At 43.8% G+C, this 18011-nt stretch overlaps 1 protein-coding gene across 1 annotated transcript in view; it reads right to left on the bottom strand.

Annotated features, from left to right (window-relative positions):
* Window positions 1–18011, bottom strand: part of LOC137331602 (ephrin type-A receptor 3-like) — a 245296-nt gene that overhangs the window by 114916 nt on the left and 112369 nt on the right. The window contains exon 3 of the mRNA XM_067995509.1: window positions 2871–3026. Coding sequence (XP_067851610.1) covers window positions 2871–3026 — 156 coding nt within the window. The remainder of the gene's footprint in view (window positions 1–2870; window positions 3027–18011) is intronic.

Below are 18011 nucleotides of genomic sequence, written 5' to 3'. Positions count from 1 at the left end.
GGTCAGTTGAGCCGAATGGCCTGTTTGTTTGCTGTAGTTTCGATGTAACTCAGTGTAAAAATTTCCTGCACCAAAGAATGACAAATGTCAAAACTGGATGATGCACCAGAATTCAATGAAAAATGCTGACTGAAGGTGATTCGTGCTTGACTATAGTTCATTGGGTGCTCGCAACCTCTGGTACGGTACCCAAATAGCCATTTTTAAGCTGTGAGCCTGGATGGTCAATGTTAATAGGCTATCTGACTATGGGATGCATCACACCCAAACGCAATCCTAGCATTACCTCGCATCCACAAGCATGCACTTCCCAGCACAACTCTGAGAATAGACATCAGAAATGGAAACATTGGATGATTTCTCCCATTCCCCCCCCCCCCCCCCCCCAATCTTGAGGAGACAATAGGCATCATTTCAGCCTGGGAAAGGGATGGGGGGGGGTTGGAGGTGGAATGTCTGACGGGAAACCTGGAACTCCGATTTTGATGTAAGGATGTCATTGTCTTTTTTGCCGGTTTCTCACCCGACAGGCCGGCCTGATTGACAGTCAGACGGGAGAAGAAGAAGGAAGAGGATGTGAAAACGTAAATGTTAGTGGCGGGGGGGGGGGGGCGCTGTCAGTCATCAGGGGGCTGTCAGTCATCGGGGGGCTGTCAGTCATCGGGGGGCTGTCAATCATCGGGGGGCTGTCAGTCATCGGCAGGGGAGGGAGGTTGGGGTCAGGGCTCATCGGGGGTCGGAGATCGTAGGGGGGGGGGTTCGGAGATCGTGGGGGGGGGTCGGAGAACGTAGGGGGGTCGGAGATCATAGGGGGGGGTCGGAGAACGTGGGGGGGGGTCGGAGATCGCAGGGGTGGTTGGAGATCGTAGGGATGGTCGGAGATCATGGTGGGGATGGTCGGAGATCGTGGGGGGGATGGTCGGAGATCGTGGGGGGGATGGTCGGAGATCGTGGGGGGGGATGGTCGGAGATCGTAGGGGTGGTCGGAGATCGTGGGGGGGGATGGTCGGAGATCGTGGGGGGGGATGGTCGGAGATCGTAGGGGTGGTCGGAGATCGTGGGGGGGGATGGTCGGAGATCGTAGGGGTGGTCGGAGATCGTGGGGGGGATGGTCGGAGATCGTGGGGGGGATGGTCGGAGATCGTGGGGTGGATGGTCGGAGATCGTGGGGGGGGATGGTCGGAGATCGTGGGGGGGATGGTCGGAGATCGTAGGGGTGGTCGGAGATCGTGGGGGGGATGGTCGGAGATCGTGGGGGGGATGGTCGGAGATCGTGGGGGGGGATGGTCGGAGATCGTGGGGGGGATGGTCGGAGATCGTGGGGGGCATGGTCGGAGATCGTCGGGAGGGTGTTGGTGATCGTGGGGGGGATGGTCGGAGATCGTCGGGGGATGGTCGGAGATCGTGGGGGGGATGGTCGGAGATCGTGGGGGGATGGTCGGAGATCGTGGGGGGGATGGTCGGAGATCGTGGGGGGATGGTCGGAGATCGTGGGGGGATGGTCGGAGATCGTGGGGGGGATGGTCGGAGATCGTCGGGAGGGTGTTGGTGATCGTGGGGGGGATGGTCGGAGATCGTGGGGGGGATGGTCGGAGATCGTGGGGGGGATGGTCGGAGATCGTGGGGGGGATGGTCGGAGATCGTGGGGGGGGATGTTCGGAGATCGTGGGGGGGATGGTCGGAGATCGTGGGGGGGATGGTCGGAGATCGTGGGGGGGATGGTCGGAGATCGTGGGGGGGATGGTCGGAGATCGTGGGGGGGATGGTCGGAGATCGTGGGGGGGATGGTCGGAGATCGTGGGGGGGATGGTCGGAGATCGTGGTGGGGGGGATGGTCGGAGATCGTTTTGCGGGCAGGGTGGGGGTCATTGTATGTATGTTTGTTGGGCCTGGTGGAAGCACTCCTGCTCCTCCGGGCCCACAAGCAGTGCTATAAAGGCACTTACCAGCTGTTTTGGGCCTTCTCGCCTCCTCTGACGTGGCGTGAAGTAGAAGGTCCGGGAATCCCGGCCCCCAGGGGCTAAAATCAAAAAAGCTTTGAAAATGGAGACCTGCAGCCTCCTTAAAAGCTTTTAATGCCTGACCCGCCTCCTAAGAGTGGGTTGGTTACCCGCCCCTTGTCCCGCCCCCTTGAAATCTAGAAGGTTGGGGGTGGGTTTTAGATTTTTGCAATTGTTGCTGCCCCCCTGCCCCCAACCCACCAGTGTTCCCAGGCTAAAATCATGCCTTGTATGTGTCCCATTGCAGACAAGGCTGAAGTCAACTAACTCAGCATGGACCAGGGACAGAGCCTAGTTCACATGGCAAGGTAACACACCACACACAGTGCATGCTTTCACTGACTATTGGGGGAACTTTCTACAAGTATAATGACTGAAGCATGATGTTTAGTAGCAATGAATTCACTGCTCTGCAACCAAAGCTATAACTTCACATTGGAACAAATAAACATGATCATTCTCTACTTTCATTTCTGGAACAGACAACTCTGTTTAGAACATAACATTTAATCTTTCAACCACAGAATCTGAATGTTTATTCCATAATTGCAATTGTTAATTTTGCTGTGCAAAACAAAAATGCAGGCTTAGCCAAATGTAAACTGAAAAGAAATTACTCGTAAGTGATGAATAATCGTTTAATAATTCCCGAGTATTCCAAGGCGGTTGATGAAGGAAATAAATGTGCAAGGGACGATGCAGGAAAGCTCACTGCTGATGTGTTCCAGTTCTTACCTCACTTGTGCGAAAGATTGCTGATGGTGCTCTGAAGTTATTGGTCTTTCACTTTCCTAACAACTCTTACAACTCTCCATCGAACCTTCATATTATATGGGTTTTTCAGTGACTGTAGTTTACTTGTTGACTTACTTGTACAAGGCATAGCCCTGGGGTCCGTCTCTGCTCTGTAGTAGCCTTTCTCACAGGTACATTGGGATGCGCTCTCTTGATGTGAGTAGCTATGAGGTGGACACTTCATGCAGTATGCATCCATGGAGGAGGCCCTGTAGAAACCAGGTCGACATGCTAGAAACATAAAGCAAAAGAAGGTGTTAGTACAACAAAACTTAAGTAACATCATTGCATTGAGCTTAGTTCTAACCAAAACTCCATCCTCCCCATTCAAGAAGGTAGGCTGAAAATCCTTGTTTCCTCCAATCCAGAAAGTTATGCCTTTCCTGCTCCTGAGTGGATCTTCTAATGATGAATCGGAGGCACCATTAATGTTAGCACTAGAGAAAAGCAGAATCAGCACCATCCCACCCTGATGAAAGGCAGTACTGAGGCAAATAATGGTTAGAATGGAAGATTCAGAAAAAAGATGTTCCTGGTTGTAGTGTGATGTGGTATACTCTAAGGGTTGTAGTTCTACAGAAGAAGGGTGAACATAACTCCCAAGGTGCATCCAAGTGTCACAAACAGAATTTATATACAGCAACGAGATATTCCCAGCACCCAAAGCATAGATAAAAATTCCAACTCAAGCTCCAGGCTCCAGATAGAAAGGCAGGCCCATATGCAAGAAAATTCGTGCAGACATTTTCAGCAATAAATAACCAAAGTTATGGGGGCTTTTTCAGCATAAGGTGTTTTTTTAATCTGTGTTTTATGTTGTAAATATTATTTCTCGCTGTTATACACTGACATGAGTGAGAAAGAAAATGGTGACTGAAAACAGTGTGACGGAATTATTGGTGCATCTTGATTGGTTAGTTGTATTTTTAAGAATGGCAGCTTTGAAAGAACAAATGATGATTTTTGTTGCTCACTATTCTGCTCGTCACTCATTCCTCATTGGTACTTTTTTGTACTTCTAGTGCGTTAATCAAATATTCGATTGATAACTTAGATAATTGGTTATTAAGTTAATCATAAATTTTTGCTGTCGGGGTGTATGACACTGAAGTGTGACACTGAGGTGTGACACTCTTGAAGTATGACACTACTAAGAGGTGCTTAAGCATGACTTTTAATGATAAAGAGGCACTTCAGATTATGATAGATGAGAGTTTATTTTCTTTTTAATTAGCTGGACACGTTTCTTCAGGAAAGACTGTGGTTTCTGGGAAATGACATGTCAATGTTACAACCAGACAGAAAGTAACAGTCATCTGTTATTGAACAGATTATCTGAGGTAACTCCCCAATCATTGTGACTATTCAGCTGGGTGTGACAGGAGAACTGAGCCTTGAGGTATTTTCATGGTCTTCGTTAATGCTTCTTCATTTGTCAACCTGCTGGGAATGTTTACTCTCTTTCTCAGACGTGTCTCAGAATATAAACTTGCCCCCAAGGAACCTCCAGCACAAATATCAGTTAAGACTCAGGACTGAAATTGGGATCTCCTGTTGTATTACAGTGCCCACTGAATTTTCCAGTATTAATTCAGCACTCAGGGCACATACTGCATGTCTGCATTTTCCATCCTCGATGAAACCCAGTTATCGTAAGTTATCAGACAATGATTCAACATCAATTAGAATAGCTGTTAGGGGACAAGACTGATATTTTCCATGAAATGAAGAGAAAGAACTGAACATCTCCTATCCAAGTAGGATTTAATACCTTTCACCATCTCGCAGTGACATTTAGTCACAGATATCTAAAAATTGTCTAAATATTAACTTGTTGAAGCATACAATTATTGGACTTCATTATTTTTCTTGATGACACCGTCCCTGGTGCATTTTAAGTACCTTAATCAATCTGTGATCTTTGAAAACTATTTTGATTACAGCATATGAAACACTTGACTTATAGGAGCACCAACAACATTAACATACTTTAACCTTTCACATTATGTTGCATTTATTAACAAATAAATTGGCAAAGGGTATGTCAGCATTACTACTTCAGGGTCAACGGTGAATGAGCACCGCATCTGCCAGAACAGTTTGGAAGCTGAAGGCTGACCACGATGGTGAGAGGAGGCAGACGGAGGGGGAGAGGGGTGGGGAGAGGAGAGAGGTGAGGCTGGAGGAAGAAGAGAGAGTAGAATTCTTAAGTATGTAAGCCACCCTGACAACTCATTAAGGTTCTGCCTCTGGGCTATACAGACCAGCCAAAGCAGTGGCAGATTGCAACAATTGGTTCCAGCTCCTTAGGGTTAAGGATGGGAAAATGAGTTAGGTCGCCTGGTCCTAATCATCAGTCTCTACTGGAGATTGTGTCTGGGATGCTGTGGAGGACAGGATTGGATCCAGTTGTAGTACGCTCCATAATCGGATAGCTTGCTGACACTTATCGTCAATGCTCACATATGATTAACAGCCATTGAGTGTGGAACCAGAGGGGATCAGCACAAGTAAACCATACCTCAGTGAGGGAGTCAACTCTTTACTGGAGTGGAGACAATTAAAGACCAAAAAAATAAGTTAAATACTAACCAGGAATATACTAAAACCATTCCTATGAAACAACAATAAATACAAACTCATTTATCATCAAAAAAGACCTTGTTGCCTCCTCAAGTTTCTGGCTATCAAATATTTTAAACCCAACCTCTCTGAAACTATAAAACGAAATAATGTGGGTGCTGGAAATCTGAAATACAAAAAGAAAATGTTGGAAACACTCAGCAGGTCAGGCAGCATCTATGAAGAGAAAAACTGAGTTAACGTTTCAGGTCGATGACCTTTCTGAAGAGCTGATGAAAGGTCATCAGACCTGAAATGTTAACTCTCGTTTCTCTCTCCACAGATGCTGCCTGACTTGTTGAGTGTTTCCAGCATTTTCTGTTTGTATTTCTCTCTGAAACTATGTTTACCTATAAAGGATTACAATTCTACAGAGAACTTTAAGAAAACCATGCTGGTCAGCTACTGAGTTGCTTCAGGCTTAAAGGTCAACAGAGCCCTGTTATTAAAAATCAATGGTTAAAATGGTCACCACAGTTATAGTCATAAGTGTCCTTTGAAACCACTCCAGTAATACGCATTTGCTGTCAAAAATATCCGTATTTAATTAGATCCTGACTTACAGCTAGACTCAGTGAGATGCCAGATCACTTTTAATGCTTGGCACACTTCAAAGATTCTGAGACTATTTGTGTTGCACACTGTATGTAATATATAATCCTCAGGATCTGCTTGTTCACAAAGTGCGTGGGCTTTTTATGCAAGTAAAGTACAGATTCATTTGTCCCTGTCAGAACCAGCCAATGTTGGTTGATTTATACTCTCTATTTCCTATGTTGAAAGATGCACTGCCGTCAGGGTTTCTATGACAGAACAGAAAGTGCTGACTATAACAGGAAAACTTCCATGTTCAGTATTGCAACGGACTGAGATTCTGCTGAAATACTTTTTTCAACAGTGTGAAGGGATAAGGCAGGACAACACTCAGGTTGAAGAAAGTAAAAGAGCTGATGAGGTAAATCAAGAAGTATTGATTAGGTGACATCTGTTGGCAAGTGCATCTCCAGCAATGGCTTCTCCTCCCTCTCGGCTCTGGAGTCCCCAAAGTATCTATCCTTCATCCCCTCCCACTTCCTCATTCACATGCTCCTCGGTGATATCAACCGATATTTACTCGGAGCCAGAAAGAGAGGTCGGGGTGGGGGGGGTGGAATTTTTCGGATGCAAAACCCGGAAGTGAAGTTAGCGGGTCGGATTCTGCGATCGCAACTTAATTGAAGGATTCAATTTCTTCTTCCGGGTTTCGCACCATCCAGCCAACCAGATTGAGAGGCTGGCTGCCTGTCGGGCGGGAAAACAGATGGGGAGAGATCAGAGTCTTCGGGGTTTGTATGGGGGGGGCGATCGCGGGGGGGGGGGGGGTGGGGGAAGTCAGACAAGTTGGGGTGGGTTGTCGGCAGATCGCGGGGACTTTAAAAGATAAGCTTGGTGAGCACTCCTGCTCCTCCTGACCCACAAGGCACTTGTCCCTTGGATTCGGCCCTTCTCGCCTCCGTTTCACTGGTGAGATTCACGGGCCCCAGGAAACCTGCTAAATTTGAAGGTCTCTTAAAATCAATTTTAAAAGACCTAATTAATGTCTCATAATGACGTTAATTGCTTCGATAACTACCCGCCCGCCTGGAGTAATTGGGGACCCACCTCCGGCGAGTAGGTTATTCGCAAATATCCAAACGTGCTTCCGTTAAACCCGGAAGTGGGAACGTTGGAGCCGAGTTGTGGTCGTGCTGGAAAAATCATTCATTTTAACTTCCCATCCATCCCCAACCCACCCATTCCTATGGGTTAAAATTCCTCCCACGTATGCTCATGACAGTTCTACCTCTCCACCAACCTCCCTCAACTATTGTCAGTCTGCTTGTATGGAATCCAGTTTTGGATGAGTCATAACTTCATCAAACTTTTAACTTTGGAAAGACTGAACTCATGGTTTTCAGCCTCCCACTGCAACGACATATCCTTGCCACTGATTCTAAGCTCCTCCCCAGCCACTGTCTCCGGCTGAACTAGATGATTCACAACCTTGTTTTCCTGTTCAACCCTGAGCTGAGCTTCAGACCCCATATCCTTTCCATCACAAAGAATGCTTTCTACCACCTCCACAACATTCCCCACCTCCTCCCCTACCTCAGCCCTTCTGTTGCTGAAATTCTCATACATGCACGATTGTGGTGTTCTGTAGCCTGTGTGTGATAGCGTGAGGTTAATTCATTTACATAATCTATTGCCATTCTAGACGTGTCTCTCATGATGCATTGAAAGCACCAGGGCAGCATTATCAGATGCTGGTGAAGGGCTGTTGGTCGGCTGTTGTGTGCCTGGTGTGAAGGCAGGGCGGGAGCACCAGTAGCAGGAGGCCAGAGGGTAAGGGGCAGAGGCATCAGAATCAATTTTTTAAATGTAAAAGCGGCCTGCACTTCAGTGCTTGTTCCAAGTGGGTTGTGTGTGGCTGAAGTGCTGCTCAGTCACTTCAATCACATTCTGGGGCAGGCGACTAATTTAAATGAAAGTCAGGGGCCTAATGAGTCTACCAGATAACTTGTGCACTGGCTTCTGGTACGTTGAGCACCTTGGGTATGTTGTAGGCCTCAGGCTTCTGGGCCTGATTTATCGGCCCTAACAAATGTTGACCACATCATTATGAACTAGCTTGAGAGGTGTTACTGAGTTTGACACTGAAGCTGTTGAACAAAAGTCATGTAGCTGAAATGATAAGCACCCTGGGTTAATGGTGGTACTGATAATTTACCACCATGTACTGCCTTGTTCAGTACCTCTTAGTTAATTTTAGTGACAAGATCATTGACACTCACTCTTTAAACTATTTAAAATATTCTACATAATAAGAAAGACTCCAAATGGATCTTGAAGTTGATCCTAATTGTGGAAGCCTTTCAAAATGAGTATGGATTGCTGGAGTCCCTCAGTGGTGAGAATGTGGAACCACATGGAGTGGTTGAGGTGAATAGCATGGATGCATTTAAGGCAAAGCTAGATAAAATACATGAGAGAGAAATGAACAGATGCTTATGCTGATCGGGTTAGATGAAGTAGAGTGGGAGGAGGCTCATGTGGAGCAGAGACCAGTTGGGTTGAATGACTTGTTTCTGTGCTGTAAACACTATAATTACTGTGCTATCCCTCATTTAGTTTTCATAGCAATCGATATCATATTTTACTGAATAAATGTTTTAAACATCCTTGTGTACAAAGCTGTCAACATTGAAAGGATGTTGGAAATGAGACTTAGGGCTACATTCACACTGAGTACAGTGTCGACGTTTAGTTTCATTCCACATCTATGCTGCAGTTACAGTGTAAATGTAGCCTAAATATGGAGTCTACACCTGACTCGACACTGGAGCAAAGGGGAAAGAGACTCCTTGAAGGAGAGAGTCTCACTCTGCTCTGCTTTGGAGTCAGTTCAAGCTTTGGTACCTGATTTACACTCCCCAAGTTGCGTGTCAGTGTGATGACGTAAAGAGCTTCACACCAATGCTAAGCCTGCAGTGCGATCAGAAGGAATGAGGCTGATCGTAAACCCATTGAAATAAATGGAACCAAGTTTATTTTTGAAAGAAACACCTTAAAGTAGGTGCCATTTTTAAATCAAAGCGAGTCTCACTCCAGTCAAGTGGGAGTTGACGGGTTTGAGTATCAGAGAATAATTGAATTTAAAAATCTTCTGCACAGCAAAAGAACTAAACCTAGAGTTGTTAAAAGGATTGCTGAATGACAAGATGGTCCATGGATTATGAGCAAAGAATATGGGAAGGGAAACCAAGTTTAGTGATGTCCTATGAACTCATGTTGAGCAAGGATACAACTTTGCAACTGCAGCACATCTCCAAAAACCTGGAGGCTCTCCCAGTGAAATCAAACTTTAAAAAAAAATGATAAATTCAGTGTCCCAGTCATGTCTCATCAATCAAAACCTCTCCTCACCCAGACTAAGTCATGCTAATCAATTATGCAAACTAAACTAAGATCTCACAAAGGGTTAGCACTTGGCTGCACAAAAACTTGAAATGTCTCCAAACTGCTCTCTCCTCTATGGGAGACACTGATTAAATATTAATGCCTCAGTGAGTCAGTCTTGTTTTTGCCAATCAATAGCTTTTAGAACTAATGCCCTGTGTTGCATGGTCTTTAGAGAGAGAGCACAAAAAACCACTAACGCAACAATTTATTTGATTGTGTAATACATGCTAGGAGTGTATTTATGGCTTTCTGTTTATGCTGTGAATTATAGCACGGTGCTCGTCAGACTCAGAGCGGGTGTGCTTTTGTTGTACTTGAATGGAAGTGTTATTTAATAAATAGAAACCGGCAGGGAAGCAATGACTCTTCAATTAGTGAACAAACCGCTGGGTAAAGATTTAGTGAACTAATTGGTAAGGAGAAACCTATAGTTAATTTAACAGATTAATAATGCAATACTCCAGTAATTAATCACACATTTAATACTGCTCCGTTTTCTTTCAAAACCTTGTGATTTTTCACGTCGTGACATCTCTAATTTGATTCATCCTTCTCTTCTTCCTCCTCAATTTTCTTCAGTTTTCTTGTCTCTTCCCCTGAAAGCACAGGCTCTTTTTGTAGTACAGTTCCAAGTGAAGCTGCAGCCCTTCAATAGCTTGCCCAGTTGGCCATTCTCCCTTGGTAGTGAGTGATGTTAGGGTATTATACCATGAAGGCATCAGAACTAAGCATGCTGCTGTCTTCACATGAGATCTAAATGGCATTGTAGCCTAGTGGTTATGGTACTGGACTAGTAACCCAGAGATCATGAAGCAGGTAATTTGTCGACTAGCAGAAATGACCATGAAGATTTGTTGTAAAAAGCCAACGTGTACACTAATGTGAATGGAACCTGCCACTCCTACCTGCTCTGAGCTACATGTTACTCTTAATTCCCTCAGGGCAACTAAGGACGGACATGAAATACTGGGATGTCTACATCCCAAGAACACAATTTTAAAAATGCACATTATCCAGCAGGGGTCACTGGAAAGCAGTTAGTAGCAGGAACTCTGGCCAAAGTCCTCTGTCAATAGCCTGGGGAATTTGTCTGCATCTCTCTCCAGATTTGTGTAATTGTGCAGTACACTTAATTAATCAAGGCTCAGTTTTCTCTTTCTGATCAATAGGCTTTTAAACCCAAGTTTGTCGTCAGCTTGCCACTACATCTTCATTTCCCCTGTGTTCTCGCCTATTCTTTTCAATCTTGGTGATGTCCTGCTCTATAGACCTTGGCCTTTCATCAAGGTTTCTTAATTTTCTTTTTGAGAAGAAAAGATCAACAATGCCCCTGCTGCTGAAATGGCTGAACTCAGTAGGGGCCGCTGATTGAACATTGGACTTCCATTGGTTGATTATCATGTCATACAGTCTTCTGCTTACTGTGTCATCTCAGGAAGCCCATCATCCATTGTTGTAAAAGGTAACCTACACTCCAGTGGTTCATCCTTCTCGATGCTTTACCTAGTTACATAGAGTCTACAGCACAGAAACAGGCTATTCGGCCCAACTGGTCTATGCTAGTGTTTATGGCTCCACTCGAGCCTCCTCCCACCCCTCTTCATCTAACCCTATCAACATATCCTTTACATACTTAACTCTATGTTTAATGTAATTTAATTTCTCAGATTTTTTTAAATCTTCAAGTCTAAGCCCTCAGTGTTCACTCATTTAAAAATCCTGAGTCACCAGGATACTTTTTTTTGCTAGAAGTTATGGACAAATTATATGGCTGTAGGCTCATCCAACAATGTAGGGCCAACTCGTTTTCATGTTTTAAAACCAAAATTTGACATTGATGAGATAAAGTAACATAATTTTGTGAACTCCAAACTAGAAATGAAAGACTTTTTTGAGAAAGGGGTGAGGGAGGTGGGGACAACTGAAATGCAGATGTATGTCATCGAAGTAATAAAACAATGGTTAATAAAATCCTCTCCATGAGACCTCTGACCATAATTCCTATCTGAAAAAGACTTATCTGAATGAATGAACCAAGTGTGCTCTGGCCAGAACATTATGAAATGGTTCAGAAACATGTCCAATAACAAAATCGAAGAGTGGGATGATGAAAAGAGAACCCTTAACACTGGGTTGAATTCCCTGCTAATTACAAATAGTCAATGTTTCTGTCCTGTACAGCCTGCCTATTAGGCCTGTTGATTTGTGCATAACTATTCAGCAAAAGTAAAATATTTCAACAAATGAAGCCTGGTGCATACACAAATCAAAAGAGAACTAAATTATATACATGGCTCTTGTTTTACAACTCAAAGTGTTGTAATCTAATACATCCCATCCCCAACCATTTGTATTCTAGACACGATCGCAGTATATATTAACATAAGAACATAAAAAATAGGAGCAGGAGTAGGCCATACGGCCCCTCGAGCCTGCTCCGCCATTCGATCAGACCCCATGGCTGATCTTTGACCTCAATTCCACTTACCCGCCCAATCCCCAAATCCCTTGATTCCCCTAGTGTCCAAAAATCTATCGATCTCAGCCTTGAATATATTCAATGATTCAACATCCGCAGTCCTCTGGGGTAGAGAATTCCAAAGATTTACAACCCTCTGCATGAAGAAATTCCTCCTCATCTCAGTCTTGAATGGCCGACCCTGTATCCTGCGATTATGCACCCTAGTTCTAGAGTCTCTAGCCAGGGGAAACAATCTCTTAGCATCTACCCTGTCAAGCCCCCTCATAATCTTATGTTTCAATGAGATCACCTCTCATTCTTCTAAACTCCAGAGAGTACAGGCCCATTCTACTCAACCTCTGTTCATAGGACAACCATCTCATCCCAGGAAGTAATCTAGTGAACCTTCGTTGCACCGCCTCAAAGGCAGGTATTTCCTTCCTTAGATAAGGAGACCAAAACTGTACACAGTTAGCAGTCTTGCTTATAAGTGCACACTTCCTATAAGTGTCACAATCACTTTCTTTATCACACTTTGTCAGTTTGGTAGAACAGAATTTGACTTAATCCATTACCTTAAATCAATGGCCCTGATAATACATTGTGTGTTATGTGGCAAAACATCCCATTGTTATATAGCAGCACATCCTCTGACTCACCATGAGCAACACCACGAGAGGTCTGCTAGTAAAATATTAAAAGCCTTGCGTGTAGCAAGTACTTGCTGGAAGCGACACAATTCCTGTCACGCTATTTCTGTTTATTCTACTGAGCTGTGATTTCAGTCCTAGCTGAATGTCCAAATTGAATGGCACTACCCTATTGGTTATACTTACCCCTCTTTCATGGAATCATAGAATCTTACAGCACAGAAGGAGGCAATTCAGCCCATAGTGCCTGTGCTGGCTCTTTGAATGAGCTGTCCAATTTAGTCCCACCCCCCAGCTTTTCCCCCATAACCCTACAAATGAGTCCTCTTCAAGTACATGTCCAATTGCCTTTTGAAAGTTCCAATGGAATCTGCTTCCAACACTCTTTCAGGTAGTGCATTCCAGATCTTAACAACCCTCTGTATGAAAATATTTCTCCTCAATTCCCCTCTAGTTCTTTTGCCAATTATTTTAAATCTATGACCTTTGGTTACCAACCCACTTGCCAGAGAGAACAGTTTCTCCCTATTTGCTCTATCAAAACCTTCTCTGTACCCTCTCTAAGCACTTGACATCCTTCCTAAAGTGTGATGCCCAGAGCTGTACACAATACCCCAGCTGAGGCCTAACCAGTGATTTGTAAAGGTTTAGCATGACTTCCTTGTTTTTGTATTCAATGCCCCAATTTACAAAGCCAAGTATCCATACACTTTCTTAACTGCCTTAGCAACTTGCCCTACCACTTTCAAAGATTTGTGAATATGTACCCCAGGGCCTTCTGCTCTTGCACCCCCCTCAAAATAGTAACATTTAGATTTAACTGTCTTTCCATGTTGTTCCTCCCAAAGTGCATCACAAAATGCATTAAATTGCATCTGCCATCTGTCCGCCCATTTCACCAACCTATCTAAGTCCATCTGAAGTCTGCTACTATCCTCCTCACTATTTACGACATTGCCAAGTTTTGTATCCTCATCAAACTTCAAAATTGTACCCCCTATACCCAAGTCCAGGTCATTTATATATAACAAGAAAAGTAATGGTCCTAATACTGACACCTGGGGACCCCACTGTATACTTCTCTCCAGTCAAAAAAATATCCGTTCACCACTACTCTCTGGCTCCTATCCCTTAGACAATTACGTACCCAAGTTACCCCTGTCCCCTTAATCTGACGTGCTTCTATTTCCCGAATAAGTCTGTGATGTGGTACTTTATCAAATGCCTTTTTAAAGTCCATATATACATCTACTGCACTACCTTCATCAACCCTCTCTGTTACTTCATCAAAGAACGCAATCACATTAGTCAGACACAATTTGCTTTTAACAAATCCATGCTAGATGTCCCTTATTAACCCATGCTTCTCCAAGTGGGAATTAATTTTTCCTTGTCAATGGTCTCTAGTAGTTTCCCCACCTTTGATGTTAGACTGACTGGCCTGTAGTTACCAGGTTTATCCCTCTCCTTTTTTTGAACAGGGGTGTAATATTTGCAATCCTCCGGTCCTCTGGCACCACTCCAATATTCAAGGAGATTGCAAGATTGTGGTCAGAGCTTCTGCTATCTCTACCCTTGCATCCCTCAGCAACCTAGGATGCATCACATCTGGACCGGGTGACTTGTTAACTTTGAGTGATGCCAACCTATTTAGCACCTCCTTTCTATCTATTCTTATCCTATCCAATATCTCTACTTCCTCCTCCTCTACTTCGACATTAACTTCATCCTCTTCTTTTGTGAAGACAGATGCAAAGTATTCATTCAGTACATCAGTCTCTGTCTCCACAAGAAGATTTCCTTTTTTGTCCAGAATCGGCCCCACCATTCCTTTAACTATCCTTCTAATTTTCATAAGTTTATAAAAGATTTTGGGTTCTCTGTTATGTTACTCGCTAACCCTGTCTCATGCTCTCTTTGCCCTTATATCCTTTTTCAATTTCCCCCTACACTCTGTATTCAGCCTGGTTTTGTACTGTATTCTGCACTTGACATTTGTCATAAACCTTTTTCTGTTTTAGTTTAACCTCTATTTCCTTTGTCATCCATTTTTGGCTAACTGGATTATGTGATCAACTCCAGCCTTGATCTCCCAGTCACAACTCTCAACTCTTGTGGGTTACCAGGCCTAATTCCACTAGCAGCTCTCATGAAGCATGCTCCCCAACCCAGCTTTGTTCCTTCCCCACTTCCTGCTCCAATGCGTCCAGCCAATGCCAGTGTACCTTATTTAAGAAGAAGGCTCATTCCCTGATGTTCTTTTTTAATTATTTTCAACGCCATTTGCTGCTGTTATTTTAAAGGCATGTTCCTGCTGGATTATTTTTATTTTGTTGTTGTTTGTGTTCATACTCCTGTTCCATGCGTTGTTTTTTTTCCCCAATTTCTATTTACTTTTTTTGATGTCCTGTTCCTGATGGTTTTTCTTCTGTGTTTTTTTTCAAGTTCTATTCCCTAACACCTCTTCTGTAGGAAGTCTTGTTGCCACTGTCTTCTATTTTCTTCTCTTTTTTTGAAGTCCTGTTCCTGTTTACTTTTAAAATTGCTGTTCCAATTCTTTCTTTTCTGAAAGTCCTGACCCCCAATTTTCTTGGAAGTCTTGTTCTGCACTTTTTTTTTTGAAAGCCTTTTCCTTACTCTTTTTTTCAAAGGCCTGTTCCTCACTTTCTCTGTGAGAGCTCCTTCCCTGTTGCCTTTTCTTTTGGAAGTCCTGTCACCGTTATCTCGTTTCTCCATCCACCAACCTAAATTCGAAGTACCCCACTCTGGTTGCTCCAACATCACACTATTCCAATCCTCCAAACACTCACTACCCTGTTACTTCCTTGATCCCTCAACTACTCAGTACAACTCCCTCTCTGCTATACTCCAAGCAACAACTATTCCCAAATATTCTCAGTGCTTTTCTTCCTAATACTCACTCTCCCCTGCAAAACCACATTTTCCAAACCCATTTAACCAATCACACACCCACCCAAATCCTTACAAACCACATAAGCCTCTCCTACAAACCATATTGCCTCATTTACAAAGGGAATACCACAAGAAATCCCCATTTCCTTTTGGAAGACCATATCTTCCGACTCCCCATGAGCAATGCCACGGGTGATCAACTAGTAGAAAACAAAGTTCCTTATTACTTTATAGTTCTGCCTGATAGGCACAAAAACGGTGGAAATGTGCAGTAGCCCCGTCAACATCTGAGAAAGAAAGGGTAACAGTTTAAGTGGAGTCGCAGGCCCTTTCTGAATTGTTAACCCATCTTTTGCTTTCAGATGCCGACATAACTGCTGTGCATTCCACCATTTTCTTGTGTTTTTCCCAATGTTGTTTCACTTTTTAATTCCTGTTACTGATGGTTAGTGTGGAGACTGAAGGGTGGGTAGGTGTTAGCCGTGGCTCAGTCGTAGCACTCGTGCCTCTGAGTCAGAAGTTTGTGGGTCCAAGTCCCACACCAGAGACTTGAGCACAAAATCTCGGCTGACATTCCAGTGCAGTACTGCGGGAGTGCTGCATTGTCGGAGGTGCCATACGAATTAAGAGCAGGGGTAGGCCGTTCGGCCCCTCGAGCCTGCTGTGCCATTTGATAAGATCATGGCTGATCTGATTGTGACCTCAACTCTACTTTCCCATCTACCTACTAACCTTTGACTCTCTTGTTATTCAGGAATCTATCTAACTCGGCCTTAAAAATATTCAATGACCCTGCCTCCACCGTTCTCTGGGGAAGGGAGTTCCACAGACTTACAACCCTCAGAGAAAAAATTTCTCCTCATCTCCGTCTTAAATGGGAGACCTCTTATTTTTAAACTGTGGCCCCTAGTTCTAATCTCTCCCATAAGGGGAAACATCCTCTCAGCATCTACCCACTATAGTCCCCTCAGGATCTTATATGTTTCATGAAGATCACCTCTCATTCTTCTAAACTCCAGTGTATACAGGCCCAACTTGTCCAATCTTTCCTCATAAGATAACCCCCTCATCCCAGGAATCAGTCCAGTGAACCTTCTCTGAACCGCCTCTAAAGCAATTATGTCCTTTCTTAAACAAGGAGACCAAAACTGCACACAGTATTCTAGATGTGGTCTGACCAATGCCCTGTACAACTGTAGCAAAACATCTCTATTTTTATATTCCATTCCCCTTGCAATAAATGACAACATTCCATTTGCCTTCCTAATCACTTGCTGTTCCTGCATACTAACATTTTGTGATTCATGTACTAGGATATCCAGATTCCTCTGTACCCCAGAGTTCTGCAATCTCTTTCCATTTAAATAATGTACTGCTTTGCTATTCCTCCTGCCAAAGTAGACAAGTTCACATTTTCCCATATTATACTCCATCTGCTAAATTTTTGCCCACTCACTTAACCTATCTACATCCCTTTTCAGACTCCTTATGTCCTCTTCACAACTTACTTTCCTACCTATCTTTGTGTCATCACCAAATTTAGCAACCATACATTCAGTCCCTTCATCCAAGTAATTGATACAGATTGTAAATAGTTGAGGCCCAAGCACTGATCCCTGTGGCACTCCACTCGTTACATCTTGCCAACCTGAAAATGACCCATTTATGCCTACTCTCTGTTTCCTGATAGCTAACCAATCCTTTATCCATGCTAATATGTTACCCCCTACACCATGAGCTCTTATTTTGTGAAGTAGCCTTTGATGTGGCACCTTGTCAAAAGCCTTCTGCAAATCCAAGTACACCACATCCACAGGATCCCCTTTATCCACGTTGCTTGTTACTTCCTCAAAGAACTCTAATAAATTAGTCAACATGATTTCCCTTTTACAAAGCCGTGTTGACTCTGCCTGATTGCATTGAGATTTTCTGAGTGCCCTGCTATAACCTCCTTAATAATAGATTCTTTTAAGATTCGGTTGAATGCCATCCTTCAGATGAGATGTTAAACCGAGACCCTACCTGCCCTCTCAGGCAGATGTAAAAGATCCCTTGCCACTATTTCAAAGAAGAACAGGGGAGTCCAATATTTATCCCTTAACCAACATCATTAAAAGAAAACAGATTTTCTGGTTATTATTACATTGGCATGGTGGGACCTTGCTGTATGCAAATTGGCTGCGACGTTTCCTACATTACATCAGTGACTACGCTTCAAAAGTACTTAATTGGCTGTAAAGCGCTTTGGGACGTCCTGAGGTCATGAAAGGCACTATATAAATGCAAGTCTTTCTTTCTTTCTTTCTTGGGGGTTGGGTGTTGCTCAGTATCTTACAGGCTACAGTGCAGCAGAATGTGCAACAAATGGAAAGAAGATCTGGCAGTTTCTCATGTTTGTTTGATATTCACTTGTTCCCAGGTTAGGTTGGGGTGCTCATCTGGTGCTAAGTGATTTGGGGATGTTGTTTCACAGATGCACATAATGGTAACTATCACGGCTACTTGCTGTTTTTGGTTTTGCAGTATAGTCATTGGACCATCAGAACATGGGTATGAACCTTACATTTCTAAAAACATCAAACTGTATTA

The sequence above is a fragment of the Heptranchias perlo genome, chromosome 13, assembly GCF_035084215.1.
Source record: "Heptranchias perlo isolate sHepPer1 chromosome 13, sHepPer1.hap1, whole genome shotgun sequence".
NCBI classification, from domain to species: domain Eukaryota; kingdom Metazoa; phylum Chordata; class Chondrichthyes; order Hexanchiformes; family Hexanchidae; genus Heptranchias; species Heptranchias perlo.
Note: the sequence above shows the minus strand (reverse complement) of the source record. Positions and strands in the feature narration are given on the sequence as shown.